Source organism: Moschus berezovskii, chromosome 27 (genome assembly GCF_049115385.1).
Source record: "Moschus berezovskii isolate FMDL1 chromosome 27, NW_MosBer_1.0, whole genome shotgun sequence".
NCBI lineage: Eukaryota > Metazoa > Chordata > Mammalia > Artiodactyla > Moschidae > Moschus > Moschus berezovskii.
In genome coordinates this window covers 24012214-24032997 of record NC_142486.1, presented here as the reverse complement: position 1 = coordinate 24032997, position 20784 = coordinate 24012214, and the positions used below count along the sequence as shown (strand labels likewise).

At 42.5% G+C, this 20784-nt stretch overlaps 1 protein-coding gene across 6 annotated transcripts in view; it reads left to right on the top strand.

Moving 5' to 3' along the window:
* The window catches only part of LOC148773673 (acyl-coenzyme A synthetase ACSM5, mitochondrial-like), a 33497-nt gene extending 14221 nt beyond the window's left edge, over nucleotides 1-19276 (top strand). For 3 of the 6 annotated variants that reach the window (XM_088832905.1, XM_088832906.1, XM_088832909.1), the window contains 12 exons: nucleotides 1774-1917; nucleotides 3362-3515; nucleotides 6135-6214; nucleotides 8479-8602; nucleotides 9741-9821; nucleotides 10185-10286; nucleotides 13727-13763; nucleotides 14431-14483; nucleotides 15102-15229; nucleotides 15315-15414; nucleotides 18031-18150; nucleotides 18554-19276. In XM_088832905.1, coding sequence (XP_088689031.1) covers nucleotides 1774-1917; nucleotides 3362-3515; nucleotides 6135-6214; nucleotides 8479-8602; nucleotides 9741-9821; nucleotides 10185-10286; nucleotides 13727-13763; nucleotides 14431-14483; nucleotides 15102-15229; nucleotides 15315-15414; nucleotides 18031-18150; nucleotides 18554-18670 — 1240 coding nt within the window. In that variant the 3' untranslated portion in view covers nucleotides 18671-19276. Of the gene's footprint in view, nucleotides 1-1773; nucleotides 1918-3361; nucleotides 3516-6134; nucleotides 6215-8478; nucleotides 8603-9740; nucleotides 9822-10184; nucleotides 10287-13726; nucleotides 13764-14430; nucleotides 14484-15101; nucleotides 15230-15314; nucleotides 15516-18030; nucleotides 18151-18553 lie in introns of all 6 variants that reach the window. The other 3 variants (XR_016036573.1, XM_088832908.1, XM_088832907.1) reach the window with 3 other exon arrangements.
* Nucleotides 19277-20784: the final 1508 nt, after the last annotated feature.

Sequence of the window (20784 nt, the reverse complement as noted above, 5' to 3'; positions counted from 1 at the left end):
AGCCCCATTTATTTATTTATTTTGGGGTGAGGTTTGAAATACAGATTTTAAGGTCCCACATCTGACCTACTTAACCAGACATATCTGAACAAGGGCCCAGATCCTTATATTCAGTGATCTGCCCACGTGATTTTGATGAGCTGTCAGGTTGGTCTGAATCAGCAGGCTCTTAATTTTGGCAGTCATTAGAATTATGTAAGGAACTTAGAAAAATTACGAAAAAAAATGTTCAATTCCAGAAAAATAAACGACCCATCAAAAAATGGGCCCAAGAACTAAACAAACATTTCTCCAAAGAAGACATACAGATGGCTAACAAACATATGAAAAGATGCTCAACATCACTCACTATCAGAGAAATGTAAATCAAAACCACAATGAGATACCATTTCACGCCAGTAATAATGGCTGCTATCCAAAAATCTACAAGCAATAAATGCTGGAGGGGGTGTGGAGAAAAGGGAACCCTCTCACACTGTTGGTGGGAATGCAAACTAGTACAGCCACTATGGAGAAATGTGTAGAGATTCCTTAAAAATCTGGAAATAGCACTGCCATATGACCCAGCAATCCCACTTCTGGGCATATATACCGAGGAAACCAGAATTGAAAGAAATATGTGTACCCCAATGTTCATTGCAGCACTGTTTATAATAGCCAAGACATGGAAGCAACCTAGATGTCCATCAGCAGATGAATGGATAAGAAAGCTGTGGTACATATACACAATGGAGTATTACTCAGCAATTAAAAAGAATACATTTGAATCAGTTCTAAAGAGGTGGATGAAACTGGAGCCTATTATACAGAGTGAAGTAAGCCAGAAAGAAAAACACCAATACAGTTTACTAACACATATATATGGAATTTAGAAAGATGGTAACGATAACCCTGTATGCGAGACAGCAAAAGAGACACAGATGTATAGAACAGTCTTTGGACTCTGTGGGAGAGGGCGAGGGTGGGATGATTTGGGAGAATGGCATTGAAACATGTATATTATCATATGTGAAATGAATCACCAGTCCAGGTTCGATGCATGATACAGGATGCTTGGGGCTGGTGCACTGGGGTGACCCAGAGGGATGGTATGGGGAGGGAGGTGGGAGGGGGGTTCAGGATGGGGTTCAGGATGGGGAACACATGTACACCCGAGGTGGATTCATGTCAATGTATGGCAAAACCAATACAATATTGTAAAGTAATTGGCCTCCAATTAAAATAAATAAATTTATATTAAAAAAAACCAAAACTGTGCCCAGGCCCACCAACAAAGATTCTGATTCCATTTTCTTCAACTTGGAGCCCAGGAAACAGTATTTCTTTCAAAAAACCTATCAGGTGATCCTAAGATGCAGCCAGGATTGAAAAACAGTGAATTAGAACATTCTCCAGATCACAAAACTTTTAGGAATTACCCACATCTCAAAACTCCAAATTTAGGGAACACTTAGGAAAACAACTCTAAATTACCAGGAGCTGAGGTAGAACTCAAAAATGCTGGTTCCCCCAGAAGGTCTCATGCCTTGATAAAAGCACAGGTTTTTTTGAGTGAGTCATTTAATTATTCTGAGCCTCAATTTCCTTATGTGCAAATGGTTATAACCCCATGAGATGATTGTAGGGGTCAGAGATAACTCAAGCTGGAGCTTCCAGCAGGTTCCTGACACATGGTATTTATCAAATGTAGCCTGTCTTGTTGTTGTAGATATTACTGTGACTATGACTGTTGGCACTGCTAGCAGTACCCCTGTAATATTTTTATATTTACAGGGAGGCATCCACAGAACACAACTGTGCAAGGACCAGGAGTCAAGACCCAGTGGCCATCTACTTCACAAGCGGCACGACTGGGACCCCCAAGATGGTCGAGCACACCCAGGCCAGCTACGGACTGGGTTTTGTGGCCAGTGGGAGGTACCAGGGGTCAGCTTGTCTGGTGGGTCCAAGGAACAGAAAAGTAGGTGGATGAGCTGGAGGAGAGTGGATGATGGGGAAAGTGGCAGGAGTTGAAGTTAGGAGCTAACAAGGGGTCAAATCAGGTAAGGATCAGAAGGCTTTGGGCTTTACTTTGAGTGAAGTGAGAAACAATTGGAGGTGTTTCTGTTTTTTTTTTTAAGTGTGGTAAACTACACGTACCATTAAATTTACCACTTTAAATATTTTAAGTATATAGTTCAGTGTCATTAAGTAAATTCACATTTTTGTGCAATCGTTCCCACCATTCAGCTGCAAAACTTTTTCATCTTGCAAATCTGAAACCCTGTACCCATTGTACAAAAGCTCCCTAATGCCTCCTACCCCCAGCCCTGAAACAACCATTCTACTTTCTGTCTTAATGAATTTCACTCCTCTGGGAACCTCATAAAAGTAGAATCATACAATATTTTTTCTTTTGTGTCTTACTTACTTTACTAAGCATAATGCCTTCAAGGTTTATTCATGTTGTAGCCTATGTAAGAATCGCCTTCTTTTTTAGAACTGAATAATGTTCCTTATGTCTATACTAATATTGCTTATCCGTTGCTTATCCACTGATGGACACTTGGATTGCTCCCACCTTTTAGCTGTTGTCAATACTGCTGCTATGAACACGGGTGTACAAATATCCATTCAATTCTTCTGGATATATAATCAGAAGTAGAATTGCTGGATAATATGGTGAGCCTATGTAATTTTTTGAGGAACATTGGAGTGTTCTGAGCAGAGGAGTGACAAGATCTGATTTGCTTTTTTTTTTTAAAGGATAACTCAGAATATTGGGTTAAGAATAAACTGTAGAAATCAAAGGTGAAGCAGAGGGCCACTTAAGAGGCCAGTGCATTGAGAGGCAAAGGTGGAGGCTTGCCTGGGGGAATAGCAGTGGAAGGAGTGAGAGGAAGCGTGATCCTGAAAGTATTTTGAATGCGGACCTAATAAGATTTGATGGGAGGTGACAGACAAACCTCAAGGATGATGCCAAGTTTATGCCTATACTTACTAAACTATAAGCCCCTCCAAGCAAGACTAATCATTCATTTCTCTATCGCCAGTGGTAAGGGCAGGATAAATACTGAATAAATACTGACTGAACAAATAAAGTGCCCTTCCACATTATATTGAGATTACTTGTTCCTTTATATATCACTCTCAGTAGACTGCGAAGTGTTTGGAAGCAGCACATTTGTTTTTTTTATTCTAGCCTAGGATATAGGAATATAGAAGATGCTCAATAAATGCTTTGGAGGCAGTTTGGCTTTATGGTTCTTATACAGATATGACAAGTGTAAGTGAGTGAGTAAGGCTCCAAATAGGAGAACAGACTAATGTAATTCTTTTTAAAACACTGCTGAGGGTTCTGATTTTCTCCAATTTTTGGCAGGAGGTGGGTGGCCTTGAGCAAATCAGACATCTTCTGGAACTCAACTGACACTGGCTGGGCGAAGGCGGCCTGGACTCTCTTCTCTGCCTGGCCTAATGGGTCTTGCATTTTTGTGCATGAGTTGCCCCGGGTCGATGCCAAACTTATCTTAAATGTAAGAGACAAAAACACCTCTTCTGTGTCGGGTATAAGTTAGATGAGTGGGATATAGGTTTTGAGTGTGCAGGATAAAAGGCATGAACCGGTGACTACAAAGTTTCTTTGACATTAACCCAAAAGTCTCCCAGGACCTTCCATAATCTGGTTCATGCCCTCCTGGTTGTCTTGAATCATTGCCCATCCTCTAACTATATTCCTAGACATAAGGCCACTTAACATCTCCAAACCTTTGCATGTTCTATTTGGTTTTCTGTGGGGTGCCTTTTCTGATACTACTTTCTTCCTTGTGCTCTTGTCAAAACCTTGGGGGAAAATTACAACCTACTCCTCAACATTGTGTGCTGCTGCCCATGATGCAGAGCATAGACAGTTCACCCAATCCTTGACTCTCCAGCCCATCCTTCCAGGGTTTTCTCATCATCAGTGTCCCCAGTGAAGATACAGGGCATCTTTCTTCTGCCCTCCACATCCTAACCACAACTTTTTAAAATATCAGAGGAACCATCTGCCCATGCTCTTTGCATTGAGGCAAGCTGTATAACATGGTGGTTAATAGAACAGGCTGGGCCATTAGTCAGACCTGGCCTTTGATCCTACATCTTCCGTTTGCTCGCTTTGTTTTCTTGGGAAAGTCACATAATCTCCTTTAGCCTCATGTTTCTCATTGGCAGGGAAGAAAGGGATAATATGGCTCTAGAGAGCTGTTATGAGAATTAAATAATATTAGGCCTATGGCCTGGCACGTAGTAGGTTCTTAACATATATTAATTATTTTATCATCATTAGCAAACTCACCATCATTATTACTCGTCCAGGGCTTGATAGGCCAACGTGTGCCTTCTCCCTCCACTTCCCCCTACTCTGAAGCAGTATGTCAGTCGTCTACTGCTGTGTAGTAAATTACTCCAAAATATATTAATTAAAAAGGGGTTTCCCTGGTGGCTCAGTGGTAAAGAATCCACCTTCCAGTCCCTGAGTTGGGGAGATCACCTGGAGAAGGAAATGGTAACCCAGTCCAGTATTCTTGCCTCAAAAGAATCAGACACAACTTAGTGACTAAAACAACATAGAAATTTAAAGCACAAATATTTATTATCTCACAGTTTCTGATGATCAGGAATCTGGGATCAGCTTCCAGGTGGTTCTGGATCTGGGTTTCTCAAAGGGTTGCAGTCAAGATGTCAGAAAGCTATACTCATGTTGACAGTGGCATTATTCATAATTGTTAAAAGGTGGAAGCAATCCAAGTTCTAGCAACCCAGATAAAATGTGACACATACTTGCAATGGATTATTATTCTGCCTTTAAAAAGAAGGAAATTCTGCTATATACTACATCATGTTGAAAACATTATGTTAAGTGGTATAATATATAAGACAGAAGGACAAATAATATATAAATACCTGAAAGTGAAAGTGAAGTCGCTCAGTCGTGTCTGACTCTTTGCGACCCCGTGGACTGTAGCCTACCAGGCTTCTCTGTCCATGGGATTCTCCAGGGAAGAATACTGGAGTGGTTACCATTTCCTTCTCCAGGGGATCTTCCCGATCCAGGGATTGAACCCGGGTCTCCTGCATTGGAGGCAGATGCTTTAACCTCTGAGCCACCAGGGAAGCCCATATAAAAATACCCATATATACATGCCCATATATAAATACCTAGAATATTCAAATTCATGGAAACAAAGTAGATGGTCAGAGGATGGGGGTAGGGGAAATAAGGAGTTATCATGTAACAGGTAGGGAGTTTTAGTTTGGGAAGATTACAAAAAGTCTTAGAGGTGAACGGTGGTGATGACTGCAAAAGAGCATGAATTTACTTAATACCGCTGGACCGTACTTAAAAATAGTTAAAATGGTAAATTTTCTGTTATGTTTATCACAAAAATAAGAAAAAAGATGTCAGCTAGGGCTGCAGCTGTCTTGATATTTGACTGGGATTGGAGATTATGTTTTAAACTGCACTTATGTAGGTTTTAGAAAATTCCAATTTCTCACTGGTTCTTTGCCAGAAGCTTCAGTTGCTCACTACAAGAACCTGTCCATTGGACGACTAGAGTGTACTCACAACACAGCAGCTTGTCTTTCCCAGAGTGAGGGAGCCAAGAGATGGAGAGACAGTGACAGTGCCCCAGGTGAAAGCTGTGGTCCTAATGCCACATCTGTGTTAGGCTATTGGTCACATAGACCAAATGTGGTACATTGTGGAAGGGGATCGAGTTTAAATACTGGTAGGTGGAAATGGTGACTCAGATGGTAAAGCATCTGCCTCCAATGCGGGAGACCCGGGTTCGATCCCTGGGTTGGGATGATCTCCTGGAGAAGGAAACGGCAACCCACTCCAGTACTCTTGCCTGGAGAATCCCACAGACGGAGAAGCCTGGTAGGCTACAGTCCATGGGGTCGCAAAGAGTCAGACACGACTGAGCGACTTCACTCACTCACTCACTCAGGTGGAAATCATTCCAGGCCATCTTGGAGGCTGGGTACCACATGGCGTTTTCAACTTTTCTCCTCTGGTGATGGGAATATAAAGACCTGATTCACCCACTCCCCCTCCGTGAAATGCCACCCTCTTAACTCTAAAAAGATCTCCACACTTTGTTTTTGTTTAGACTCTGTCCAGGTTCCCGATCACCACCCTCTGTTGTGTCCCCACCATCTTCCGTCTGCTTGTGCAGGAGGATCTAACCAGGTATGGCCCATCTTTTTGGTGCTGTGGTGCTTTTAGATACCCAAGTATCTAAATTTATAGCGCAATTCAGTTCAGTTCAGTTCAGTCACTCAGTTGTGTCCGACTCTTTGCGACCCCATGAATCGCAGCACGCCAGGCCTCCCTGTCCATCACCAACTCCCGGAGTTCACTCAAACTCACATCCATTGAGTCAGTGATGCCATCCAGCCATCTCATTCTCTGTCATCCCCTTCTCCTCCTGCTCCCAATCCCTCCCAGCATCAGAGTCTTTTCCAGTGAATCAACTCGTCACATGAGGTGGCCAAAGTATTGCAGTTTCAGCTTTATCGTCAGTCCTTCCAATGAACACCCAGGACTGATCCCTTTAGAATGGACTGGTTGGATCTCCTTGCAGGCCAAGGGACTCTCAAGAGTCTTCTCCAACACCACAGTTCAAAAGCGTCAGTTCTTCGGTGATCAGCTTTCTTCACAGTCCAACTCTCACATCCATACATGACCACAGGAAAAACCATAACCTTGACTAGACAGACCTTGGTTGGCAAAGTGATGTCTCTGCTTTTTAATATGCTGTCTAGGTTGGTCATAACTTTCCTTCCAGGTACCCCTGATAACACGTGCCTCTCTTATTCCAGTTTTCTTTCTCTCAGTGTCTCTCTCACACACATGTACACAAATACTCACAAGCATATACACACATATCCTTTGTAGACACCTCTTAGGAATGAACTTCTGGCCCCCAGGAATTTGCAACCAAATGGAACTGAACTGAGTAGAACTAAACAGTCTGAAATTTTGGTGCTTACACCCATATACCCATAGGCCATTCCCTCAGCAATGAGATTATAAAAATTGATGGATAATTGTTAATCACCTGTGAAATAGGTTTGTGGCCAGAGCCTTAGGTCTGGTGGGACTAACAAGTCCACCACAATGGAAGCTCCATCCCTAGTCCCATACTAACTCCAGCCAGCCATTCTCAAGTGAATGCCACTGGGCACCCAACAGAAAGTGACAAGACACTTCAAATGGCTCCCATCTTGGGTGAATCCAAAGCAACATCTTCTGGTAGGGCAAGTTTCACTGCTGGGGTGGGTAGAGAGAGGTCCATGCCCATTGGTCACCTGCTGACCCTCATCTCTGTCTCCCTTGTCTATTCTCTCCCAAATAATGGGAGTTGCCCCAACCCCCTTATCTTCCCTAATCCCATATATCTGGTCATAAAGTGCCTAAGAGAGTAAGTTCTTCCATGATTCTCAAGGTTAATTCTTCTATGATGTAAAAATTCTTCATATCCATTGATCTATTGTGAATATTTACACAGCATGATTTGATCAAAAGCAGACTTAGAATGATTTGTTCAAGCATAAAGTGATTGAAAGATACTTGGTAATATTAGGTAATAGCCAAACCAATTTAATCCAAAGGGGAAAATGATCACAAACTTATCTACAGTCTCTGATCTTTCACATTTTGAATAATTTGTTGAATACTTTTGCAATATATTTAATATCTGTCAGAATTTTGGGGTTTCTAAAGGGCTACTGGAGAAGACTCTTGAGAGTCCCTTGTACTGCAAGGAGATCCAACCAGTCCATTCAAAGGGAAATCAATCCTGGGTGTTCATTGGAAGGACTGATGCTAAAGCTGAAATTGCAATACTTTGGCCACCTCATGCGACGAGTGACTCACTGGAAAAGACTCTGATGCTGGGAAAGGTTGGGGGCGGGAGGAGAAGGGGACGACAGAGAATAAGATGGCTGGATGGCATCACCGACTCTGTGGACATGAGTTTGAGTGAACTCTGGGAGTTGGTGATGGACAGGGAGGCCTGGCGTGCTGTGATTCATGGGGTCACGGAGAGTCGGACACGACTGAGCAAATGAACTGAACTGAACTGAACTGAAAGGGCTACTTTCTATCTTCTTAGTTGTTAATTGATTTCTCTTTTTCATAGATGGTTGTCCTAACCAACTTATTATCAATCTGTTTGCAACGAAATCATTTTGACCAATTCACATGGAATTCACCATTGTTATGCCAAAACTTATTGTATGAGGTTCTGATTTTATTTCAAACTCAGATAAGATTTTTTAAAAAGTTTTTTGTCCATAGCTGCAAGGTCAGGGCACTTGGGACAGATTTATAACCTTTATAAGTATGGCAGCCTATGCTTTAGTGCCTCAAGGTGTCTGCCAGCTGTGCTAGAGTGTGAGGTTGGGCATGGGGATTCTGACATATGTGGCCTTGTTTTTTGGCTGAGAAAGATACCAGTTTCAGAGCTTGAGACACTGTGTGACCGGAGGGGAGGCTCTGACTCCTGATGTGAGGGAAAAGTGGAAGAGCCAGACGGGCCTGGAGCTGCACGAAGGCTATGGTCAGTCTGAAACTGTGAGTGTTGCCAGGCCAGTCCCTGCCCAGGTCACCTCCATCTGAGCCCTCAGCCAGTCAGTAGGGATAACTTGTCTGTAGGGATAGCTGGTTTTTCTGCATTCTGTAGGGATACCTGCATTTCTGGCTGTGACACCTTCAGGGACTGCCCTGTACACAAGGAGGAGAAGAGAAGTCGCTCAGTTGTGTCCAACTCTTTACGACCCCATGGACTGTAGCCTACCAGGCTCCTCCATCCGTGGGATTTTCCAGACAAGAGTACTGGAGTGGGGTGCCATTTCCTTCTCCAGGGGATCTTCCCAACCCAGGGATCGAACCCAGGTCTCCTGCATTGCAGTCAGACGCTTTACGATCTGAGCCACCAGGGAAATCCATTCCCCATTCACAAGGAAGAGAAGCTAGTAACAAAATACTGCTGCTGCTGCTGCTAAGTCACTTCAGTCGTGTCCGACTCTGTGTGAACCCATAGACGGAAGCCTACCAGGCTCCCCCATCCCTGGGATTCTCCAGGCAAGAACACTGGAGTGGGTTGCCATTTCCTTCTCCAATGTGTGAAAGTGAAAAGTGAAAGTGAAGTTGCTCAGTCGTGTCTGACCCTCAGCGACCCCACGGACTGCAGCCCACCAGGCTCCTCCATCCATGGGATTCTCCAGGCAAGAGTACTGGAGTGGCTTGCCAATACTAACTTTTGTTAAAAACAGAATCGGCCTTTCCTTCCTTTTGTTTTAAAGGTAATTTAATTTCACAATGACACCATAGCCAGCAAACTAATGCTCATGGCTGAGGTATTTGTCTCCACCAGGACAACCCATGTCTGTCTCTGGTCAGAGTCTGGTCTTAAACAGCATTCTCTACAGCCACCTGGGCACAGATTTGGTGATCAATTGAGTCTTTTAGCTTCGTGACAGCTTAAGTTCTTTATGTGTGAGTGTCCATTTGAGTGTTCAGTAAGTGTTTGTTCTTTATGGAAAGAATTGAAGGAAGAAAGGAAGGAAAGGGAGAGAAGGAAGGAAGGAAAGATGAAAGGAAGAGGAAGAAAGAGGGAGACAGTTTGAAGCCAGAGTGAAAGGAAAGGCATGGACCAGGAAGGAGACTAAGGAGATAAGCCTCCTCCTTATTGGTTCTGGTTTCTCTTCAGGTTCTAATCTGTGCCAATCCAAAAGGGATGAAAATCAAGTCAGGATCCATGGGGAAAGCGTTCCCACCATATGATGTGCAGGTAGGCAGCCTCTCCCAACTGTTGATAAGGCTTGATAAGAGCAAACACACATATCTGGATTAGCAATAGCTGACAGCCGGGGCTTCCCTGGTGGCTCAGAGGTTAAAGCGTCTGCCTCCAATGTGGGAGACCCGGGTTCGATCCCTGGGTCGGGAAGATCCCCTGGAGAAGGAAACGGTAACCCACTCCAGTATTCTTGCCTGGAGAATCCCATGGATGGAGAAGCCTGGTAGGCTACAGTCCACGGGGTCGCATAGAGTCGGACACGACTGAGCGACGAAATGGAATGGAATGGAATGGACAGCCGGCAGGGTGGCCTGGCTATATAAATATCAAGACACCATCCTGTGATCTCTCTGCCAGGTTGTAGATGAGGAGGGTAACGTCTTACCTCCTGGAGAAGAAGGGAATGTTGCTATCCGTGTCAGACCCACCAGGCCCTTCTGTTTCTTCACTTGCTATTTGGTAAGTAACAGAAAATGGCCATTTTCACAGCAATTGCACTGTGCCAAGCATGGTGCTCCATGCTTTATAAGTATTTATTTGTTTAGCTTTTGCAATAACTGTATGAGTTGGCACTAATATTGATAAGACGTTATTATCAATAAGGAAGCTGTTATAGAAAGATGAAGGGACTTATCCAATATCGATCACTTAGTATTAATATGTACAGGACATGGGATTTAAATGTGGTGTGTCTAAGGGTACATGCCATCATTTTAATGATGAGATAAGGGCAACTCAATCATTTTAATGATGATAAAATCAAGGTTCAGAGAAGGGAAGGGACTTATCAAAGGTCAAATTAAAATTTCTTATAAGAACCTAGTTTTCAGAACTCTTTGCCTTGAGTCTTGTGTGGATAAGGGTTTGCTGTCAGGGCTTGTGTCCTGGGTTTCCAGTCCAAGTTTCTGTGATAATTCAGTAATTAATTCTCCCTTATACCCACCTTGGGTGGTGCTTGTGACAGATTCTGTTTTCTCCAAACTCTTCTCTACAAAACTCTGCTGACCTGGTTCTCAATCCTGCTCATTAGTAGCAGCTTGGAAGCTTCACACATTCAGTTCAGTTCAGTTCAGTCGCTCAGTCGTGTCCGACTCTCCGCGACCCCATGAATCACAGCACGCCAGGCCTCCCTGTCCATCACCAACTCCCGGAGTACACTCAAACTCATGTCCACAGAGTCGGTGATGCCATCCAGCCATCTCATTCTCCGTCGTCCCCTTCTCCTCCCGCCCCCAACCTTTCCCAGCATCAGAGTCTTTTCCAGTGAGTCTACTCGTCGCCTGAGGTGGCCAAAGTACTGGAGTTTCAGCTTTAGCATCAGTCCCTCCAATGAACACCCAGGATTGATCTCCTTTAGAATGGACTGGTTGGATCTCCTTGCAGTATAAGGGACTCTCAAGAGTCTTCTCCAGCACCACACTTCAAAAGCATCGATTCTTCGGCAATCAGCTTTCTTTACAGTCCAACTCTCACATCCATACATGACCACGGGAAAAACCATTGCCTTGACTAGACGGACCTTGGTTGGCAAAGTAATGTCTCTGCTTTTTAATATACTATCAAGGTTGGTCATAACTTTCCTTCCAAGGAGCAAGCGTCTTTTAATTTCATGGCTGCAATCAGCATCTGCAGTGATTTTGGAGCCCAAAAAAACAAAGTCTGACACTGTTTCCACTGTTTTTCCATCTATTTCCCATGAAGTGATGGGACCAGATGCCATGATCTTTGTTTTCTGAATGTTGAGCTTCAAGCCAACCTTTTCACTCTCCTCTTTCACTTTCATCAAGAGGCCTTTGAGTTCCTCTTCACTTTCTGCCATAAGGGTGGTGTCATCTGCATATCTGAGGTTATTGATATTTCTCCCGGCAATCTTGATTCCAGCTTGTGCTTCTTCCAGCCCAGCGTTCCTCATGATGTACTCTGCATATAAGTTAAATAAGCAAGGAGACAATATACAACCTTGACGTACACCTTTTCCTATTTGGAACCAAAGAAAGGCAATGCCAAAGAATGTTCAAACTACCGCACAATTGCACTCATCTCACACGCTAGTAAAGTCATGCTCAAAATTCTCCAAGCCAGGCTTCAGCTTCACACATTACTGATACTCAAGTTCCAAGTCAGTGAAAGGCAACTTTCTGAGAATGGGCATCAGCTCCCCAGGTGATCCATATGTGTGGCCTAACTTTATAGGAACTCCATCTTCTGAGCAACAATATTGGAAGAAGCAGATGAAAAGCAATCCATTTGTTTTTGAAATGCTGTACATGTATTTTGTGACTTTTCTGTGATTACAAGAGGAAAATCTTTCATGATATTCCATTTAAAGTCATAGAAAGCAACCTACAAAACAACAACAAGATAATAATTCCATCAAGCAGAGATGATGTGAAAATGTAAATGTATTTCCTTCTAATCACTTTTGTAAACAAAAGTAAATCCTTGACTTTCCTGAAGAATTTATTCCGTATTCACTGAGTACCTACTTCAAGCCAGCATTGGACAGGAAAGATAAGACCCTTGTCCTCATAGGGCTTCCATACAGGAATTTTGTGAGTCTGTGATCATGCCATTGAGAGTCGATGTAAAGTTTTTTCCTAACAAGAACATTTCCTTTCTTCAACTTTTCCATTTCATCTTAGCACTAGCTGTTAGTTTTGTTTCTGGGTGATTTTTAGCAAAGAAAATTCTTAAAGCATTTAATCTCTTCATGAGAATCATGGAACATTGAAAATTGATAGAGGTTGTCAGGCCTGAGTTGCTCTGTGAATGCTGAGTTGTCAGTAGGACTGACCAGGTAAGCTCATCCCCCTTCATTAGTGTGTACAATCCAAATAGCTGAGATTGTACTTGTCAATTAACTAATGTGCCTACGTTAATTTTATGCCCAGTGTAAGGAATTTACTTATTTTCCTATGGAAACAAACTGTCAAATGCCAGATGTTCATTACAGAATTGTTTATAATAGACAAAAAAATGTGGATGTACTATCTGAATTTCTAACAGTGGGAAATTAGTTACATAAATGATATTATAGCACTGCATATAAAAAAAAGAAGAAGGAGAGAGAGAGAAAGATAGAAAAAGAAGAAAAAGGAAAGGGAAAGGACTAAAAAGAAAACGAATCCAATTTCTAATAACATAAAATTGTTTAAGTAAATAATATTGCAGTCACACAGGGGAATATTATGCAATTATTTTATATTTCATTAGACTTTTTATTATTCTGAAAAGATGTTCATGATATATTGTTAACTAAAGTAAAACTGGATTTTAGGAATACATAGAACAGAATATTTTGTATTCACACAAATGTGTATATGTGTAGAATCACAGATAAGCCACGAAAAGTTACCATACACAAGATCAAATTTTTAGCCTTAGTTATCTGAATAGTGAGACTGATCTTTTGTCATCCTTCATCTTTATTTTGTATTTATTCTATAAGAAATATATGATTATATAATATAGAAATGATAAATTTTTTTTAAATGAAATGGTCCTCAAGTGTAATTTCACATATATAATTGGTACCACACCATACCACAACTTTGTACTGTGTACTTTTTAACATTATGTCATGAGTCTTTTTTGTGGCACTCAGTATGTTGGGAAAAATTCATTTTTTATGACTATTTAGAGGTCCCCCACTTTGGGAATAATATGATTATTAAGCTTTGTGTAGCACATTCCCTTCTGAGGGCCTTGGCTCTGATGGCAGCACGTTGAATACATCCCTGTGCCCAGCCTTACAACAAGCATAATTACCCTGAGAAAGTTAGAGACTTATTCACAAAAACATTATTATAAGTCTCAATATCTAATAGAACAAGTTTCTCCTTCTTCACTTCTTTAGAAATGTTTTACCTACTTACTCTTATTTCTCTTTTCTTTCACAGTCAGTTTGGAATCAACTTGCCAAGTTCTCTGGAAACTGTTAGTATTTTAGTTGGAGTTGCATTGTTTATAGATCAATCTGTGGATAATTAACATCTTTATGACATTAAGTGTATCTTTCCAGTCATGCATATCTTCTTTGATGTTCTATAGAGTTTTATATTTTCTGTATATGCTTCTTACAGATTTTGTGTTAGATTTATTTTTAGGTATTGCTAGCTTAGCTTTTTCTTTATTTTTCAGAATGCATGTTTAAAATTAAAGTATAGGAGGGAGGTGGGAGGGGGGTTCAGGAGGGGGAACTTATATAAACCCGGGGCGAATTCATGCCAATGTATGGCAAAACCAACCAATATAATATTGTAAAATAATTTGCCTCCAATAAAAAATAAATTAATTACCAAAAAAAAAATAAAATTAAAGTATAATTTACATACAGTGAAATGTCCCTGTGTTACATGTACAGATCAATGACTTTTGACATGTGTATTCACCTGTGTAAACACAATGGCAATTAAGATATAGAACATTTTTTATTTCCCTCAAAAGTTCTGTTGTGCCCTTTTGCAGTCAACTCCTAGACTCCAGGCAATTGCTAAATTGCTTGTCATCATTGAAGAATAATTTTCCCCCTTTTTTTAAAAAAGAACTTTATGTAAATAGAATCAAAGCATTAATTTGTGTGTATCTGCTTTCTTTTTCTCAGCACACGTTTTTGAGATTCATTTGCATGTGCCAATAACTTGTTCCTTTTTCCTGGTGAGCAGTAGCTTTTACTTTAAAGCTTTGAGAATCAGAATTTGATGTTTTATTTCTTTCCTCTACCTTTGCTTTTGCCAACCATCCCCTTTCTATTTTCGGTGATTGCTGAGCACAAAGAGTATCAGTGCGCTCCTTTGTCCTGAAAAAACAGAGCTCAGACCAAGACTTTGAAACAACCTAGAGGAGTGGGATGGGGAGGGAGGAGGGAGGGAGATACCAGAGGGAGGGGACATATGTACACCTATGGCTGATTCATGTCAACCTTTGACAGAAACCAACACAATTCTGTAAAGCAGTTATCCTTCAATTGAAACATTAATTAATTAAAAAAAAAAACAGAGCTAACAGCTCTGTGCCCACCCCCCTGCCCACAAGTATGCTGCCTAGACACTTCCAGGGATGGTAGTGAGTGTCTGTCCTTAATCATTTTCTGATAGCTCCCTTTCAGTTAAAAAAGGGAAAACCCACAGATTCACAGCTCCCCGTCCAGCAGGGACTTCTGGCCACTGGATTTCCTGTTGAGGGGTCCTCAGACATCTGCAAGGGACTGCTCAGGCCATATGTACTGGGTGACTGTGTTCAGATGGCCCTTAATGGGCTCACTGTGTCTTTCAGGACAACCCTGAGAAGACAGCAGCATCAGAACGAGGGGACTTCTACCTGACGGGGGACCGAGCCCACATGGACAAGGATGGCTACTTTTGGTTCATGGGGAGAAGTGATGACGTGATCAATTCCTCAAGGTCAAGTTGTCTACACTTGCCTTCTTCCTTTGAAGCTTCGTAGCAGAGAGGAGGACCCTTTATAGAGTTTGTTTTTCTCTTCCAGCTACCGGATCGGGCCTGTTGAGGTGGAGAGTGCACTTGCTGAGCACCCAGCTGTCCTGGAGTCTGCTGTGGTCAGCAGCCCGGACCCCATCAGAGGGGAGGTAACTAGTCCAACCAAGAGCATTCTCCTGGTTCTGTACCTGCCAGCACCCAGCAGAGTAACCTGGAAGGCCCAGGTTCCCCCATATCTCACTCCATCCAGGTACTGCAAAGCCTGAAATGCTACCGTCAGACAAATACACATGTCTTTTGGTTAAGCATTGCCTTCATGTCTTTAAGGATACAAATACTCTCCACAGGGACACCGTAGGAAGATATAAACACTTTGGTGTCAACTGGACATGGAACTGGATCCAAAAAGGGCTATTAGATGGAGATGTTGGTAACAGGTGCAGGCTTTGTCATTCATCCTGTCCAATAAAAGGTCCTTTTCCATTTGCAGTTGAGAGTATAGTAAGCAAACCAAACATGGTCACTGTTGCCTGTGACTTGATAGGGATAACCAACTTGAGGGATGACAAAATAAGTATCCCAAGTGACCTTGATATGTCAGATGTGCTCAGTCACGTCTGACATTTTGCAGCCCCATAGACTGTAGCCTGTCAGATTCCTCTGCCCATGGAATTTTCCAGGCAAGAATACTGGAGTGGGGCACCCTTTTCTACTTCAAGAGATCTTCCAAACCCAGGGACCAAGCCTGCATCTCTTGTGTCTCCTGCATTGGCAAGCAGATTCTTTACCATTAATGCCATCTGGGAAGTCCATGATATATCAGAAAGATAAGCCAATTTTAATAAGTTGGTCTTTCTCAGGAAATATGCAAATACCTCAATGGGTCCCAGAAGAAGGGACAGTATGACAGAAATAAACTCATAGGCAGACCTATGAAATTTTCAGTGGCTGTAAATCCAATATAATCCTAAAGTATAATGTAGTTACTTTATGAAAGTTAGTACAAGATCAAGCTATATCCTCAGAAGCCTCAGGAGAGAGGAGTGATTTGCAAAGTCTGGACCCTGGACTGCTCACAGCTGCATCTTCTGGGAGTTTTGTTTAAAATACAGATTTCTAAACTTAAAGTGAGACTTGTCGAATCAAAGTGATTGTGGATGCAGCCTTAAGGAATCTTCATTTTGACCAGAAGGCCCTAGCCAAGTGATTCTGATACCCACTAAAATTTGAGACCACTAATATACAGTGAAGGAGGTACAGAAATTGTAGCTGGAAAACTATGACTAGTCCTGCATACCCCAAATTAACTGGGGCTGTGACAAATGCCTGTGTGTTCAAAGTTAAGCCAAGTACGGTGCTCAGAATAGAACCTGGCACATAGAAACTGTTTGATAAATGCTCAGTAGTTTTAACAGTAAGAGAAGGCCCTTCCTAAAAGCCAGATCTATCTTCACCTGAAATGGTATGAGATGCCCACCACTGGAATGTATGTAAAGACAATGAACGACTGCTTAGGGTATTGTTGGCAGAGTTGTATACTGGCCTTCTGAACTCTTCCATGAACTCTTCCATGGTTTCCATCAGAAACCATGTTCTGTTGTGCGTGAGTTTGGGACTGTTCCTTGTCCTTAGCAAGAGGCAACCTGCAAGAAAGATCTGGGCAGAGAAAGCCAAGGTTCAGAATGTCCAGGATGTTTCAGGATGCCTGAAACAGCTGTGCAGCAAAATGCTTGCTGATTGCAAATACTCCTACATGCAGTCTCAGTAAGACCCACCATCCCTTGAAATGGTATGAATTTTCCCCCAGCCCTGCCTCTACAACCCTGTTCCTAGCTGCCTTCCTAATTCCGTGGTGGCTCAGTTCAGTTCAGTTCAGTTCAGTTGCTCAGTCGTGTCCGACTCTTTGTGACCCCATGAATCGCAGCACGCCAGGCCTCCCTGTCCATCACCAACTCCCGGAGTTCACTCAAACTCATGTCCATCGAGTCGGTGATGCCATCCAGCCATCTCATTCTCTGTTGTCCCCTTCTCCTCCTGCCCCCAATCCCTCCCAGCACCAGAGTCTTTTCCAGTGAGGTGGCCAAAGTATTGGAGTTTCAGCTTTAGCATCAGTCCTTCCAATGAACACCCAGAATTGATCTCCTTTAGAATGGACTGGTTGGATCTCCTTGCAGTCCAAGGGACTCTCAAGAGGCTCAGATGGTTAAAAAAAAAAAAAAAATCTGCCTGCAATGCAAGAGACCTGGGTTCAATCCCTGAGTTGGGAAGATTCCTGGAAAAGGGAATGGCTATCCACTCCAGTACCCTTGCCTGGAAAATTCCATGCACAGAGGAGCCTGGTGGACCACAGTCTGTGGAGTCACAGAGAGTCAGTCACAACTGAGTAACTAAGCAAACACAGGCTCACTATGAGCCCTAAGGAGTCTGTGAAACTCCTCTCTCCAAGGTATTGTCATCTTAAGAGAAGCATGTTGGCTTCTAACTGTCATTTCATGTATGGGGAAGAGTTTGGTAAATAGGATTCTAAATCATTCTATAAAAGCCATAATTCCCAATAATTACTCCCAATAATTGATCCTAAAAAAGCAGACAACAGAAAAAAATTGGTGTCTAATTTGTGGGCCGAGTCCAAGGTACTGGTAAGTTTCATATTGAGCTGGTAAATGTAAGCACTTATTCACAAGTCTAGGTTAAAGAGAAAAGAGTCGTTATATGGGGACTGAGTCTTTGTTTTTTCCTTTGTTTGGTTTTGGTTTTTTCAACAGGTGGTAAAGGCATTTATAGTTCTTTCTCCAGCCTACTCCTCGCATGATCCAGAGAAACTAACCCAAGAACTCCAGGAGCATGTGAAAAGGGTGACTGCTCCATACAAGTACCCCAGGAAGGTAAACATCTAGGAGTTCTAGGACTTGAAAAGCTGGGAAATCAAATGGGAATGTGCTCCCTGCACTCCTACTCAGGGCCAGGCACTAGGAGTGTGAAGACTGTGTAACTCTGGCTGCTTCATCCATTTCTCCCTGTTTCTTCACTGGGCCTTCCTTATAGCACACTGTGTGCCCACCCTCAGAGTTGGCATAAACAAGATTCAGTGGGTGGTACTGAAATGCTTCTGGAAAGTGCATGTATTCCAGGCCAGCTGTTTTTATTGTTGCCATTTGGGGAAAACAAGGAATCATGGATGCTTTCCAATGACATGTCAGAGGGTAATGATTCTTTCAGGACAGAAGTCTTGCTATGAAATGATCATTGTAAAGAGTTCTTTTGTTTTTTTGTTTTTATGGTCACTAGATAGCCTTTGTTTCAGAACTTCCGAAGACAGTTTCTGGGAAGATTCAAAGGAGTAAATTGAGAAGTCAAGAGTGGGGAAATGAGAAGCAACCCCAGAAAGGTCCTATAAGTCACTGAAACTTCCAAGAGGAACTGGTGGGATCACTGGCTAATCCCCACTTGGAGCATCATCCTTTCAACCCTACTGAAATCAAAGGCTTGCAGTCTCCAAATGGGCATCTTTAGCATCATTGGATGACCCTGGAAGAAAGCAGAGAACATCATTAACCACCAGTTCAGAGCCACTGCCCGGTCTAACAACTGTTCGGTGGCTTGGCTTCCTCATCTGTCGGGAGGTATCCTCAGTAGCTGCCCACTGGTATTACTTCCTAATAAGCTTTTAGCTAACCCTCCAATGGACAGGTCACCAGAGTGTTGGAGGCACTTGTGATCTTACTGCCAGGGGCAGTGTAACCACTTGACCCTTTTGATAAAACTATTTGGTAATCATATCCAGGGCCACAAAAATTAATCATACCTTTAGTTCAGAAACTCCATCTTTGGAAATCACTACAAAACAAAATATTCAAGAGATAGTTACTGTAGAATTGTTTAAAACAGTGACAATTTGGGGGAAAAAATTAATGCCTAAGTAATAGGGCAATGATTAACTAACTAAACTGTGGTAGATTAACTCAATAACATGTTTTGTAGCTGGCCATTAAAAATATGTGTTGGGAAAAACAGGCTAAATTCATTTTGTCAGAATAAAAATAATATATGTATAGTGGAGAACCACAACTTTCTATGATAAAGGAAAATCCACAGAAGAAAAGAGACTGGAGGGAAACATACTAAATGTTAACAGCAATTTTCTTGAGTATTGAAAATAATGGGTGATAGATTTTTTCCTTTCTCTGCTGCTGCTAAGTCGCTTCAGTCATGTCCGACTCTGTGTGACCCCATAGATGGCAGCCCACCAGGCTCCCCCGTCCCTGGGATTCTCCAGGCAAGAACACTGGAGTGGGTTGCCATTTCCTTCTCCAATGCATGAAAGTGAAAAGTGAAAGTGAGGTTGCTCAGTCATGTCCGACTCTTAGCGACCCCATGGATTGCAGCCTACCAGGCTCCTCTGTCCATGGGATTTTCCAGGCAAGAGTACTGGAGTGGGGTGCCATTACCTTCTCCGTTCCTTTCTCTACATGTCTCTATTTTCCAAGTTTTTCAGTGAGTATATTTAACTCTTTTAATTAAAAAAAAATATTTTTGAGAAATGATCACTGAATATCACACTCTGCCTCATATCTTGTTCTTCCTCCACATACAAACACATCACCTCCAAATGCAAGCATGTTGTCTCACCCAGGAAAAATACAGGGACCTGAAGTCATGTCTCAGAAGCCCAGAAACGGAAAGGGTGGCTCTGGGCAGCTGAAACCAACCATGCAGAGGAGAAGCAGGTAGAAACTGATCCTAGCACTGCTACCTGGCTCTCAGCACTTTCATTCACTCCTTGATCAATGTTCATTGAGTGCCTACTCAGTCCTGGACTGGGGACACACAAGGATAAGCAAAGCCAACTGGTCATTATCTGTATTAGTCTGCTTGGGCTTTTATAACAAAGTACCATGATCTGGGCAGCTTTAATAAAAGAGATTTATTCTCTCAGTTCTTCATCCTATAAATCCCAGATCAAGGTGTTGGCAGGGTTGGTTTCAGTCTGAGGCCTCTCTCCTTGGTTTGTAGATGGCTACCTTCTCATGGGTCTTCACATAGCCCCTTCTTTGTGCATGTCTGTATCCCAATCTCTTCTTATAAGAACAGTAGTTATATTGTTGACTTCATTTTATGACTTCATTTTATGACAATTTATGACTTCATTTTAGCTTAATCACCTTTTTAGACCCCCATCTGTGAATACAACTACCTTCAGAGGTCTGGGGGTTAGGACTTCAGCATATAAATTTTAAGGGGACATAATTTGGCCCATCGGAGAAGGCGATGGCACCCCACTCCAGTGTTCTTGCCTGGAGAATCCCAGGGGTGGCAGAGCATGGTGGGCTGCCGTCAGTGGGGTCATACAGAGTCGGACATGACTGAAGTGACTTAGCAGCAGCAGCAGTTTGGCCCATGACACTGTTATAGCCACGCATTCCAGGAAACAAACTCATTCAGAAGGACAATGCAGATAGTGGAGTGCGATTTATTACACTGGCAGGCCCAAGGCAGAGTCTCCTCTTAGCCAAGGACCC